This window comes from Barbatula barbatula, assembly GCF_947034865.1.
Source record: "Barbatula barbatula genome assembly, chromosome: 2".
Taxonomy (NCBI): domain Eukaryota; kingdom Metazoa; phylum Chordata; class Actinopteri; order Cypriniformes; family Nemacheilidae; genus Barbatula; species Barbatula barbatula.
This window is the reverse complement of record NC_136767.1, coordinates 18371585-18385901: the sequence shown is the minus strand read 5'-3', so window position 1 is coordinate 18385901 and position 14317 is coordinate 18371585. Positions and strand designations below refer to the sequence as shown.

Genomic DNA, 14317 nt, shown 5'->3' with positions numbered 1-14317 from the left:
CAGTACATACTGAATTTAAATAAGTACCTAACTATCAGCTGTTAAAACAGTAGTTCTATACAGTATGATGGGGATGTAGTATGTGTGTGTGACCCATATGTTTTTTGACCTTTGACATTTTAACAACAAACTATGCGTGAGAGTTTATAAAAACATAAAGAAGAAATAAATTTATTTGAACTTACATTAAAAACGGACCGCCGCCTTAAAATGTTTCACTATATTACCTTTAGAAATTTAACCTTTGCTCATACTGCGGTTTCGGACATACTACCCATGACTCATTTTCGCCTACTATATAGTAAGAAAGTATGCGACTTTGGTTGCATCACTGTGAAAAGTTTGTATTCAAGCACGTCATCGAGTCTCACAATCACGTTGCTCTATCACACGCAGTCTGAAGGGGTTTTTAGTCATAATGTTACATTACAGATTATATGTTGTAGTGTTTTTTATGACAAATCAATACCACATGTAAAAGCCATTTTACAGACCATGTTATCATTTGGCCAAATAGAGCCATGCGTTGAATTTGACCGTTTAATAGATCAATGCTCTGATTCAAGATCTGTTGATCATTACTTTATAATTCAAACTCTGTTCCTTCAGACCTGCCTGTTCATAACATTTGGTCTGCAGTAAAGGTTATTATCGCACAAGCAATCCTTTGAACCTCTCTGGTCGGTTTCACTCCCTACAGAATAAGACAACAGCTGTTACAACACATGTGGCTATCCTCTCTCCTTCTTTTGTCACCCAAAACATTCCCTCATTACATACTACACCGTTACACAAAAGCACTAGCCTGTTCATGCTCAAAATTGTGATAGCATGCGTTTTGATGGGTGTAATACATCTCAGTATACTGGTATTGTATTTAGAACACACATTATAACAAACACCAGTTTGGAATTATTCAGAAATTGAGTTTTTCATCTCCCAGTCCGAAGATTTTCATCACCTGGCCCAGTTCGGCAGAATAAGAAGCAACAATTTGGGGGAAACAGAGAAGACTGTTATTCCATGGAACACTGACCTCATCACACTGCTGTACTCAAACCACAAAGCTTTGGCAGCTGGCCAAAATGCCTTTCACCCTACCCCCACTTTCTAATGTTTTCCCATTTTGCCAATTAGAGAGAGAGAGAGATTAGTTGATTCATTTGGGAGGAAAAAAAGGGCAAACAGTCTCATGCAAATTATCTTAAAACGCCCGAAATTCTACAGTACAGTAAGGCAGTAAGAAACCTAAAGCTAAACTTGCTCTATAGGTTTTGTGTTCTTATATTCTATATGGTTCCATTTTTCTTTGATTGAGGCGCTGTGTAGTGTGTTCTGCAAACTGTGTTGCTTGGCCTGTTAGACAAAGTACCAATAAGATGACATACTATTAGATTTCTGAATTTAAAAACGCTGTTTTAAACCAACATGACAATTCAATGTGTCATACAAAATATAATACAATTTTGCAAAATAGTGATCCCTGCACGTTTTCCCTCTGTTACAGAGGATTTAGAGATCCACTCCTCACAAAGGATGAAACTGTTCAATCTGGTGAGGCCATTACTGTTGCGTAGTGCACTGCTGTAAAATGTATTCAGAATCTCTCTCTGGAGTTCGACGTCCCTCTTGCTGAGCTTTCAAAGTGGTTGCTACATTGTAGCTCAGGGTTGGGATCAGGGAGAACTTAAAGAAACAGTGGAAAGACCTTAATAAATAAATATGTATTAATAAGGAAAAAACAAGAGCACTACAAATATGTAAAGAAAAAATGATTGCAGTCTTTGCGCACATAATTATTTTTCTCATTTTAAACAAGAAAGCAAAGCATGCAGCTGAATCACGTCAGTGTTGGTTGAAAGCCAGAGCTGGAGTAAGCCAAATTTTTGCACTCAGATGTATTCTAATGCAACTGCTCAACTCTTTACAACTTTAAGCAGTTTTATATTTATAGTAAACTTTATCCAATTCCAATACCAACACAGAGAAAAAAGTCAAAATTTCATAAAACTATCAATACAATACTCATTCACACATGGATGTTTGGTTTAAAGTCAGGGGCTTCATTATTTGTTTTGTAAGGTTAATCATACATTTTTATTACACAGCTCATTGGAATGCTTGATTCTGATTGGCCATCTGTGACATTTGCAGGTTTGTTATTCCCAGACAACCACCTCTCAAAACTAATAACACACGGTAACCCGGAAGTAGTAAGGTTTTTTATGTTCCAATTAAATGTAAATATGTCTTTTAATAACATATATGACATTACATTTACAAATTATTAAATCAAACTGCCTGTTCGTGACATTTCTATTGTTTCTTACCTCAAAACCGAAAGTAAAAAGCCTTTCCTCACGGAAGGTCTGCAATCAGTAAAAATGAGCTTATACAGTAAAATATTTCCAATTCACATTTCATGTCCAGTTTTTTTTCATGTGCCAAGTAGCCGTGTAATAAGCCGGATAATGTACCAGCAGCCAACTGATATCACGAAATAAGCCCCTTCAGTGTGATACATGAACATCCGCTTTGTGTCGGGTCCTGATCATACTGCCTGTACATTATCCCTTACATATCAAATCAAAACCCAAGGTATTTGTTTTCCGTGAGATCAGGCTGAATTAACTTTTTTGTTGTTCAATTGAAATTACAACACAAACCTACAGATGAAACTCTAACACAGCATTTTATTTTTTTAATCAAAACAACCCTTTTGTGCATACAATTACCCACAGTGACAATAAGTCATAAGAGCTTTAGAGAAGGAATGCTGAGGTTTTGTTTGGAAAGAAGACGCATGGCTTTTTCAGCTCTCATAAGAAGCTCCCAGTCTCCCCGTCTCCACCACTGTCATAAATGATTACACACACTCAAGCTTTATTGCCAAAAGCGTATTCATCAGGACCTCCCTCTACAAGAAGCTCTCGAAGGCACATTGAAAGCACACTATAATATTAGCTGGCTCCAACAGGCCTCTTCTTTCTGCTTTAATGGAAACAGCTGTTGACAGTCTCTCCATCATGACTTTCACTGCTCTGTATTTGTTTAACCGTCTGGTTTCTCTTTCATATCTTAAGCAAATGTTTCAGAATGAGGTGTTGCAGCTCTTTCGAAGGGTTTGTATTGAAAAGACCATCTCTAAAGTTCTCAATATAAGAACCATCTGTTGAACTATACGCAGCATAGCTTTAAAGTTCAAAGACTGTGACGTGATGCTTATGTCATCTAGGTTATCAGAACGTATCATATATGAATCATATATGAGAAAAACATCCTGTCCTCCATACTGTAAATATCTTTCTCTGTGTTCATCAGAACAAAGACATTTATACAGATTTGGAAGAACCCGAAGGTGAGTAAATGATGACAGAATGTATCCCTTTAAACCTTGTGGTCGCCCGGGTCCTCATTTTGTTAAAATGAAAATAGCAGAATATACAATTATTTATTTTGAATAATGTACAGTAAATCTCCAATAAAATGTTCAGTTTTTCCCTCACACAAAGCAGTGTTGGAAGCTAATTAATTGGTGTTATGCAACAAACCGCATTACTATATTAATATGAAATTTTGTCGAGTGCCAAAAGTTTCTAAAGTATTTCTAAACATAAACCAACAAGTGGTTACTTGGCTCCATAAAGAGATCTTCATTGGAGCCAAACAAACTCTCATTGTGGAAGCCCTGGCATAAGAAAAACTCTCACACGTTATGCTACAAAACTTGCTGCATCTAATACCATTTTAAAACTCTTTTGTTAACGTTTGTTACTGTAATTTTCTTTACTTAGTACTGTGACCTTAAAGGAGGTGTGGCTTTTAATGGCATTTCGCAGAGAGTGAGGCATCGTGATTTTACTGCTAGCAGGCTAAAGTTAGCATTTTCCAAACAACACACACAGCTTTTAAGGATATCTATGTGAAACTATTGAAAAGGTTCAATAAAAGGTTCTCCACAGAATCATTCATTCAACGGTTGTAAATTTGGGCTGCATTATGTTTGTTAATATTGCTGAAACCCTCTATACACAAGCCAGTCCCTTAAACAACCCTTTATTCTTTTTGGGAGCAAACCTCTCTAAAAAACTACCATGTGGACCAAAACAAGTAATGCAGTTCCTGAACAGCTTAATATGAGCACAGTATTACGTGTAATTGCACCCCGGTTTTCTCATTAGGTCCATGTTGTTGTTGATTTATTTTAGGAGGGGATATGAGATGTAAATAAGGTCTCTGTTGCCCATTGTATCCCGTATCTCTCCCTCCGATTATCATCTAGGCTAGAAAGTTCCCACGAGGCCCGAGTGTTTTTTTTACCGTAAGCCAATCATGCAGGCTGGCTAGTGTGAAAGATCTATTGTCTACCCAATGGGGGCTGGAGAGAGGGGAGGAGAGAATTGTTTGGGTCCTGAGCTCACCATTCACAGACGAAACGTTTTTGCATATAACAGAGGCTGTACAAGACTGGATTATGCTTACATATATCATAGTAAAAGTCGGTCAAGTATTACTTGTCAGAATATATTTTAACCTGTAACCGTCACCATTTGTGTCAACACAAGAACACCACGTTACAGCAAAAAAAAGAGAGCAGACACGTTAATATAAAAAGTAGTGAACATTTGTTGAAGAAAGGCAGACATAGGATGGTAAATAATGCAGAGAAGTCTGGGAAACATCATGAGTAGACTCAAACTTGTGTGACCCACATGTGCAGCAGAGCACAACATGTGCCAACCATGAGATGACAACGAATGTTGAAATTTCTAATAATGACAAAAAATCTGTGCAGGAAAGTAAAGACAACAGAGAGTTCCGACAAGGCAGTACAAGAGAGAAGACAACCTCCTCTCTGATGATATAAAAGGGGTGAATCTGTTAAAAGCCAAACAGCCGCTCGTACACACGCAAACACAGAGGGGAGGAGAATAGGGAGTGTGGTTGAGGGCCTGACCACAATATCTAAATATTGACTGTAAGACTTGTAATCATGTTTGGTTTGTGGGTAGGTTGAAAATAAACACCAGCGTGTGTATGTATGTGTGCGTTTTCTCATCCCATAATAGAAACATTGCATAAATGCAGACATGCGTTTTCAGTGTTTAGAGCTCGTAATTAAACGCGAACAAATCTTTTAGGATTAGCAAAGACTTCTCTCATCAGAACGAATACGCTGTGCGCTGTGCATTGAAATTGGATTCTGAGCATATGGAGTTAATCAAAGGGCTCCTTTGCATTGCAATTGCTTGTGGTTTCATCACATAATGACATAAATCTTTTAGCGTGGGTGGTCTTGGAAAGCAAAGTCCTTCTGCACTGAAACAACAAGAAACTATTCCCTTTGAGGGCTTTGTTGACTTTTCAAAAATGTATCCTTATCCTTCATATTGTAGATTCTCCTTCAGTGAAGTGTGTTGATCATTCCAGAGCAAACGTGTAAGGAACTTGTTGGTAGGGATATTCCATTCTTTACTTATACATTAACTAGAATAAAGCCACATTTCCAAAATTCCTTTTCAAGTTTTATAAAAAAGCTTGTTCTACTCAGGAACAAAAAAGCTCGACGAATTGCAAAATGGAATAATTGGGAGCGCTTAGACCAAATGGGCCATTAATACTGCTCTGGCACGGAGACAGAGAGGAAGAGAAAGAGGGTAAGAGAGAGACACATGCAATGTTATTCTTTTGGATTTAATTCCATCCAATGGGATTTGTAAGAGCTGAGGGAGGAGCATGAATGGGAGCCCGAGGGAAAAGAAAGAGGGAATATTAATTAGCTGAGAGACAACTATGCCAAGGAAAAAAGTTGAGCGGATTGATTGAAAGGATATCGTGACCTGGAATGTCTAAAATCAACATACAAACTGCAGCAAATTTGCCAAATAAGTCTGCCTAAATGTCTCTTTCTTCAAAGCATTGTTTAGTTTTTTAACTTTGCTTAATGTTTTTGGTGCATTTTTATTTTCCACTAAAAGTAAGGCTGAACTGAATTCAAAAGTACATTAGATGGTCTGTGTTTGGTGACTCAAAAAGACCAGACAAAGGTGACACAGTGAAATACTTGTCCAACCAAAGAATGACACCAACTATCCATAACTCACCTTTTCAAGTTATCTTTCTTAACATTTGATTACAACTAAAACACACTTCTATCCCCTCAATTTCTAATTTGAACTCTCTTATTTTTTGTATCTGCCAATTACTTCAGTTTAGAAGTCATTATTATGGATCTATTCTCAAATGGTTCTAATAGTGCTGCCCTCTAGTGAGCAAAAAGGTAGAAACATGCCTCTCGAAGTAAAAAAAGGCCACTGCAACACTCAACTGGTTTTGCTTTTGCATAAGTGTACGAAACCAAAAAGCTACACAGAAAAAGTAACAATATTAAGGACAAAGCTTGATTCATAAACAGTCATCATCCACCATTAACTACTGTCATTTAATTGAAAGACAGCATAATATTTTGTTATACAAACAACAGACCTGAATTCTGCTAAACATGAATGAATGGATGGCATTGCTGCTTTTTTGAGTATGAGTGAGGTTTGCATTTCAGTGAAGTAACACATGACCAGTGCATACAGACATTGTTACCCCTCCCAATGCAGAAGTTAGTTAAGACAACTATACTTGTTTTCATTACTCATGAGCAAAAGTGAAAATCATTAAAGTAAAAACTCAGCTTATGTTTAATGGTTTAGGAAAACGAAACAACTTTTTTTTCCAGTGGGATACAGAACTACAGACTCCGCTAGAGCACTGGTGTGCAAAGTAACAATGGCTGGTTAGCCCTGGATTATGCAAAATAAGATACGCCGTTAAAAATAAGGATTAAAAATGAACATTCATGAAATTCACGAGAAACACTTTCAAGTGATCTAGTCTGGCTAAAATTGGTAAGACTAACAGTGTTGAATACATTAGGTTAAAAAAAAGAAAGAAAACTTTTTCTCTGACTGAGGGAGGTTTGCAACATTAGATTTCTTCATTTGTGATGTACTGTAATCGCAATTGGTTTAAAGTGTTAAAACAGAAAGGCACATGACCAATAAACTGAATGAAAAATGAAAAAGGTTGAGTAACAGCAATAATGACTTTCAAACAAAACCCGCTTGATTAGATCGCACAGCATTTTTAGTCTTTTCAAGACTCAGGAAAATGTCGTTCGGTGCACAAACCAGCGCCTTTAAACACTGAGGTCTTTAAACGCTGAACTTCTTCAAGGGAAAAAATAAAGGCTTTAAGGCAACATTTCTGTGTCCAAAATGTTTGACCTCTAAATGCAAATGAGTTGAAAATATAACATTCAAACAAAAAGTACTTCATGTGTGATTGTGCTGTAGAAAAATAGCTAACTCTACTCATCGTGCTTGCTGGAGCGATCTCCTCTCTGGTGATGCAGTTGCAATTTACTAGCTTTCTCAAAGAGAGGCAAACATTAAACGAACGAGGAACTTTTTTCAAATCTGAAGACAAAAAACCTCTGATTATTCAAAATATGGTAGAAGCTATATGCTCGGCTTTTAAAATCCTTGAATGGTAAAGTGAATAAGCGTGGAATGTGCAGTCTGCAAGTGACTCAATAGAGTGAAGCATCAACCTCAACGCAAATAGCAACGAAAGCAAGGAGGAGGAACACACTTTGGTCCATGCATTATCTAACTTAGTTGGCTTTTAACGCTTTTTTCCTAAATTTAGAGCACCCTTTTCTCATTTTGCCTTGTCCGCAGAGCTTTGTATTAACCTAAGAGTTTCTACCCATTCTCTCGCCACAGAACCAGATGAATGCTATGATCAGGCATACTGGTGGCAAACACAAGGCCCGCGTCATTCTTACTATCCAGTCCATTGAGCCAAGAGGTGACGCCTGGTAAGAAACTAGAGCCACGTTTGGATTTGCGGTAGGCTGGTAGTGGCCAACGGCCCACGATGACCTCTGTCCTCAAGTCCATGACATAAAGATAGTTGTTGTCAAAGAGGAGAGCAAAGACCTCGCCAAAACTAAGCAGAGAGATGCTGGAGGGGTCCTGCTGTGGTTTGATGACTCTGTGTGAATATAGAAACATCAGTGCATTAAACCACATTCTCTCTTGTAACACATATATAAAATATACAGTGGGGATATTAGTGACAATATCCTCTCTGATAATATAAAAGGGGTGAATCTGTTAAAAGCCAAAGAGGCGCTCGTACACACGCAAACACAGAGGGGAGGAGAATAGCAAGCGTTGTTGAGGGCCTGACCACAATATCTGAATATTGACTATTAGTGAATAATATTATTAACATAAGAATCATTTTAGGTTAATTAAAGGTCTATAAATAAATTCATAAATGATAAATTTACCTGACAACATCAAAACTTGCAAAGTCCCACTGGTAGATGCCCAAGTCTGAACTACACACAACGTAGCGGCCATCAAACTGTAATCGTGGCTGCAAGCAGACACTGCGGTCTTCTGACACGAATAGGGTCTTTAAACATTTACAGTTGATCTCACGACCTATTGGCCAAACCTAGTAAAAAAGACACAGACCTTTACATTTCTCCTTCAGTGAGGGAAATTATTATTTGATCCCCTGCTAATTTTGCCTGCTTACAAAGAAATGAAGGGTCTATAATTTGTATGGTAGTTTTATTTTAACTGATAAAAACCGAATATCAACCAAAAGATCCGTGGGAAAATGTATGTAAAGGTTATAAATTGATTTGCATTTCAGTCAGTGAAATAAGTATTTGATCCCCTACCAACCAGTAAGAATTCTGGCTCCACAGATTGGTTATGTGCATGGACTGTATAAAATAAAGACGTGGTGTCCGTGACATCATCTGTAGGTTTCTGATGAGCAGTTTTGAAGTTTAAAGTGAGCAGAGCCGGCCGTCGCCATCTTAGAAACGTGCCCCTCATGGATAATCGTAAATGGGCAAAGAGGCGGGACGAGGTTGGAGGAGAGGCGTCTGGTTTGCTGAAACCACTTGTCACTCAAGTGGCCACATACCTATTTTTGCTGAATTTTAAGGCTTAATATAAGTTAAATGGGTGAGTTGTAAAAAAAATTCTCCCCCTCACAGTTGTTATGAAAGATAAAATTAGCTATATAGACCAAAATAAGTTTTTGTACCAGGCAGTAAACATGTTTTTTTCTGCTGTAAAGTTGGCCATTCTAACATGGGGCTCAATGAGATCCTGCTCTCTTTTGGAGCCAGCAGTGTAATCTGCAAAACCCTTGACAGAGGCTTGGTGAGGAGACAACTGTTGGTGCGATTATTTGGAAATAATCAATTGCCCTTGGTCTGGAGCTCCCTGCAAGATTTCCCCAATGGGGTAAAGATGATCATGAGAAAGGTTAAAGATCAGCCTAAAACTACACAGAAGAAGCTTGTTAATGATCTCAAGACAGTTGGGACCACAGTTAGCCAACAAACCATTGGTAACACTGCACGCTATGCCACAATAGATTGAAATCCTGAAGCACCCGCATGATCCTCCTGCCCAAGAAGGCCCGCCTGGCTCGTCTGAAGTTTGACAATGAACACCAAAAATTATTCAGAAAAGGCTTTTTACGAAAGTGTTGAGAGCAAAATTGACTACTTGTTTTGGAGGGAAATAAATGCTGACTATGACCCCAAGAACACCATCCCTACAGAGAAGCACATTGTTGGAAACGTTTTGCTTTTGGGCTTTTTCTCTGCTACGGGTACAGGATGACTTCACCGCACTGACAGGCTGAGGGACGGGCCCATGTACCGTAAAATCTTGGACGAGAACCTCCTCCCCTTAACTAGATCACTGAAGATGGGTCGTGGATGTGTCTTTAATTTGAAAAAGACCCAAAACATATTGCAAAGACAACCAAAGAGTGGCATAAGGAAAAGCACATTAAATGTCCTACATTAACTTACTTTTGCCGCTATATCCTCTTATATCTTTATTTAGCGCCAAACAAGCTTCATTTTAACCCTTTCCGCTCCGCACGTACTGCTTATCTCCCGCCAAAGACGTTGTTATTTTAACAACACTAATGCAGACACGCAGAGCAGGCAAATGGACACACAACAGTAAACAAAATGCAGCGAATATTAAAGCATTTGTATCTGTCAGTCCATTAACTGTTTGCTATACGTCTCCAACCTTTCAACCAGATTTGTGATATTTTATTAACCATTACTTTTTATCTACATTTAGCATTAGCATTATTAGTCAGCATGTTAACATTTGTGACCCTGTGAAAACCCAGGCTAACATCTCATAATCAAATAGATAATTTAAACAAGCATCAATGATTAATTTCAAGCATTGATTTCACTAAGATTTTGGCATTATTCAGTCAATATTGAAGATATTGTTAAAATATTCTGTAGGATGATTTTATGAAGGACTTTTGCAGGGCTTTCACATGCAGGTTCACATTTTGAACAACATTTTAATTGGGAAATTATTTAGTAGTTCTGGTATGAAAGTGAAAAGATGACAAAGGCTAATTTAGTTAGTAACTCTGTTTTCTGTTCATAATTTTAATTGTAACATTACATTTGCTGCTAGTAGTTTTTTTATTTACAAATAATAATTATCAGACTTTTAGAGGGCATTCCCCTAAAACCACAGAGCCTATACATAGGCTAGACATATCAAAATATAAAACAAAGGGCGTGATAAACGATCATATATTTTATACAGAATATCCAACTGGACTAAATTGATTAAATATTTATTTATTAAAAAAACATATTGTCCAGACCTCCGTTTAGAAGAAAATATAAAGACCGGACCTCTTGGAACCAATTGAATACCCCTGCCCTAGTCCTATAGAAAATCTGTAAAGGAGGTTGAAACTCAGAATTGCTGAGCGACAGCCAAGAAACCTTAAAGACTAACAGAGGACTAAAATGTATCCTGACACACATGCAAACCTGGTGACCTACAATCAGAAATGTCTTAACTCTGTGCTTGCCAACAAAGGTTTCTCCACAAAGTACAAAGTTATGTTTTGATCGGGGATCAAATACTTATATCACTGACTGAAATGCAAATCATGTTATAACCCTTATATTTCATTTTCCCCTGTTTTTTTTATATTCTTTCTATAAAATAAACCTACAATAAAACTTTAAGACCCTTTATTTCTTTGTAAGCAGGCAAACTTACAAAATCAGCAGGGGATCAAATAATGATTTACATCACTGTATATAACGTTAACAGATCTTCACTAAACTGAATTTTAACTAACCACCTTTAAATTGCAGCTTAATACAATCATTTGGGTGGTGGTCAATACCGCACTATATACATTTAAAATATAGATTACATAGATATAGATTTATTTGTCGAAAATTCTATCAAAAAGGCCAGAATTTTGAGACTTTTGCATACATTTAAAATCAGGAATATTTTATATAAGAAACAATACCTTGATTTCATATTTATCAGCGCTCAGTAGTATATAGTCCCCGGGACTGTGCATCATGGACTCCACTTGGCTTTTCTGAAGGTGTACCTAAAGCAGGGAACAAACACACAGTTAGACAATGTGCCGACAAATGATTGCCAAAACAAATTTAAAAACAACATAGCATATGACAAACATGATTTAAAACATGAAAAGGTTTCCCTTCTACCATTAATTTCCGAACTTTCACTGATTATTTTAAACGTATTTTAAACAAGATCTAAAAATCATCATTACCATGATCCTATGAAAATGTCAATATCATAGCATGTCTTGATGCCATGATGCATAAGAAGTTTATATTCATTATACATACATTTTAATCCTGAAAACATAAAATATAAAATTTAGAAAACTACCTAAATCGGGAACGAGAATCAACATTGTCATGTACACAGTATGACAGAAGAATATAAAACTTTTGTTTAGAGAAATAAAGATGGTTTCAGAGGCAACAATATAATCATTGTGTGGCCCAAACTTAACTTCTGGGAGACCTTCGCAAAAATCTTTATTTTTACAATCAATATTCGATTAAAAAGAGAACATCAAATATTTTAATAGAATTTCTTAATATTTTGATCAGTTTAAATTACAGCATAGCATGCACTCGGACATACCTGGAAACATAGTGGAAATTCGATTTATAGCAGAATATGCAATAAATAGTAATATAATTCATTCCTATGTTCAAATTATTATTTATGTAAGGCAAAGAACACAATAATCTTCATTATGACAATTGTTGTGAACATTAAATCAATTTCATATTAAAAATCTCTAATGACATGTTTCAATGGTTTTTCAGGATTCAATAATATTTATATATAGTCATACCTTGGTAACCCACTCTGTATGCCCGGTAAAAGTGTTTACACAAGTCCCTGCAGAGAGGGACCAGACTTTTACAGTAAAGTCGGCTGAACCGCTGACCAGGGTGTCCAGTTCATCATTGTAATCTATACTGAATACTGTAACAACAGAACATAGTTCATATATTAACATCTTAAGAAAAATAAATGTTACTTAGAATTGTTCATGGGAAACTTTGTGACATAACGCTCTAGAAGAACTTTAAGAGCTTTCCACCCACCTGCCCCTGTGTGCCCTCGAAATTGCTGGATTTTGGCACCAGTGCTCCATTCCCAGCATGCTATGGTGTTGTCAAAAGACCCGGTCACTAGTTTCTGCTCATCAAATTTGACGGTGGCACAAGTGTGTGTTTGGATGCCATAGATGCATTGCCCTGTGCGAACATCCCATAGTTTGGCTGACAGGTCGTCAGAACCTGAAGGAGAATGCCTCTGTGATTAGTCAATCAATAATAACACAACCACTGATTTTGTTCCACACTTTGTGATAAAACTTAAGCAGGTTAAACAAAAAACTAAACCTGTACAAAGCAGCCCATCCCGGTAGTAGAGAGCGTATACACGAGCACTGTGTCCAATGAGAGAGCTCGTCTCAAAAGCATCCTCCTCCCTTAGCTGCTTCATGCGTAGCTTGGCCTTCAGATAAACACCCTTCCAATGCACAGCATCCTGGATAGACTCATCAATGCGCCAGCCGAGGTCTAGACACACGCCCTGCCAAACCTCAGTACAGGCATTGATGACTTTATTCCACTGTTTGCACACCAGGCAGCAGGTGAGCAGGGTCTGTGGGTCTAGCCAACGGAGAAGGTAGAAGGCCAGCTCTAATGGCAACAGGCGCAGGAAATCACGCTTCAGAAGAGTTTCCAGTCCATTGGAAAGATGTCGCAGCTGGGCGGCACCACTCAGCGAGATGAGGTGGTCCAGAGATTGGTTGCGCTGTTGGTCGCTTAGCGCCAGGAAGGAGGTGGATACTGACTCCAGCCACCCCTCGAAAGCCGCCTTCTCCATGGGCACATGAGGGCGTCTACCTGTTGACAGATCAAATGAACAGGTACATTTATGAGCTGGATCTGTACGTGATAAATATTGACAAACTAATGTTAGAAAACACAGAAAAAACTGATGACCTGCCAGTGAAACAAAGAGCACTCCTCGGTAATGTAAACTGCGTGCGTCTAGACATATTCTGACTGTCAAGTAAGGAATGTGCAACGATTTCAATAAATACAATCAGCTCATGCTAAAACAGCTACACAAAAACCTGTCAGTTTCTGAAATGATCAGGTTTCTAAACCCAATTACCAAAACAAACTTCAAGGCTTGCTAGGTTACACTGTTTGGCTCCTACACCCCCCCCCCCCCCAACACAAATATTTGTGATAACCCCCCCCAGACCCCCGTGTAAGTCAAACATAAAAACAAAGCCAGGGGCAAAAAACACTCACCATTTCCAGTGGAATCAGTGTGTGTAAAACGCCAGCTAGCTGCTAGCTTACAGGTGTCAACACAAATCGATATCACTGTACAAAAGGAAAGCTTTCGTTTTACAGCTGATTCGGAATCCGACCTTTTTCGATAAAAGTCTAATTCTAACAACACGCAAAACAACGAAACTCCCTGCTAGCTTCCTTCGAGCAAATCTCTTGAGTCCAGGGTTAGCATGATAACAGTACCTTCAATGTAAATCTAACGGAAACCGATCTGGCTCGGAAAATCCACGTACTCGCTATTCGCTTACATTTTAATGGCTGTGTTATTGAAACGTACGACCATACGTTATTTAAAGATCGCGTGCTGTTTCTTCTGTTTATGCAGTTAGCTGGCTAGGCTAAAATAAGGTGTCTCCGTTAGCAAGAGGAATTAGAGCGACAGGAAGTTGCGGGATGAGCTATTGGACACGAGCGGGAGGAAGTCAGGGGGAGTGTCCGCTCACTGTCACTTTTCAAACCTTAACGTGATCTGAAACATAATTTTTGCACTTATTAAATGTC

General features: G+C 38.0%; 1 protein-coding gene across 1 annotated transcript; it reads right to left on the bottom strand.

Moving 5' to 3' along the window:
• Positions 1 to 4609: 4609 nt before the first annotated feature.
• Positions 4610 to 14240, bottom strand: fbxw2 (F-box and WD repeat domain containing 2). The gene is made up of 7 exons (XM_079476289.1): positions 13772 to 14240; positions 12845 to 13354; positions 12545 to 12739; positions 12289 to 12422; positions 11413 to 11499; positions 8351 to 8520; positions 4610 to 8049 (listed from the first exon to the last, which is right to left on the bottom strand). The coding sequence occupies exons 2-7, from the start codon at positions 13332 to 13334 to the stop codon at positions 7758 to 7760; spliced, it is 1368 nt and encodes a 455-aa protein (XP_079332415.1). The 5' UTR covers positions 13335 to 13354; positions 13772 to 14240; the 3' UTR covers positions 4610 to 7757.
• Positions 14241 to 14317: the final 77 nt, after the last annotated feature.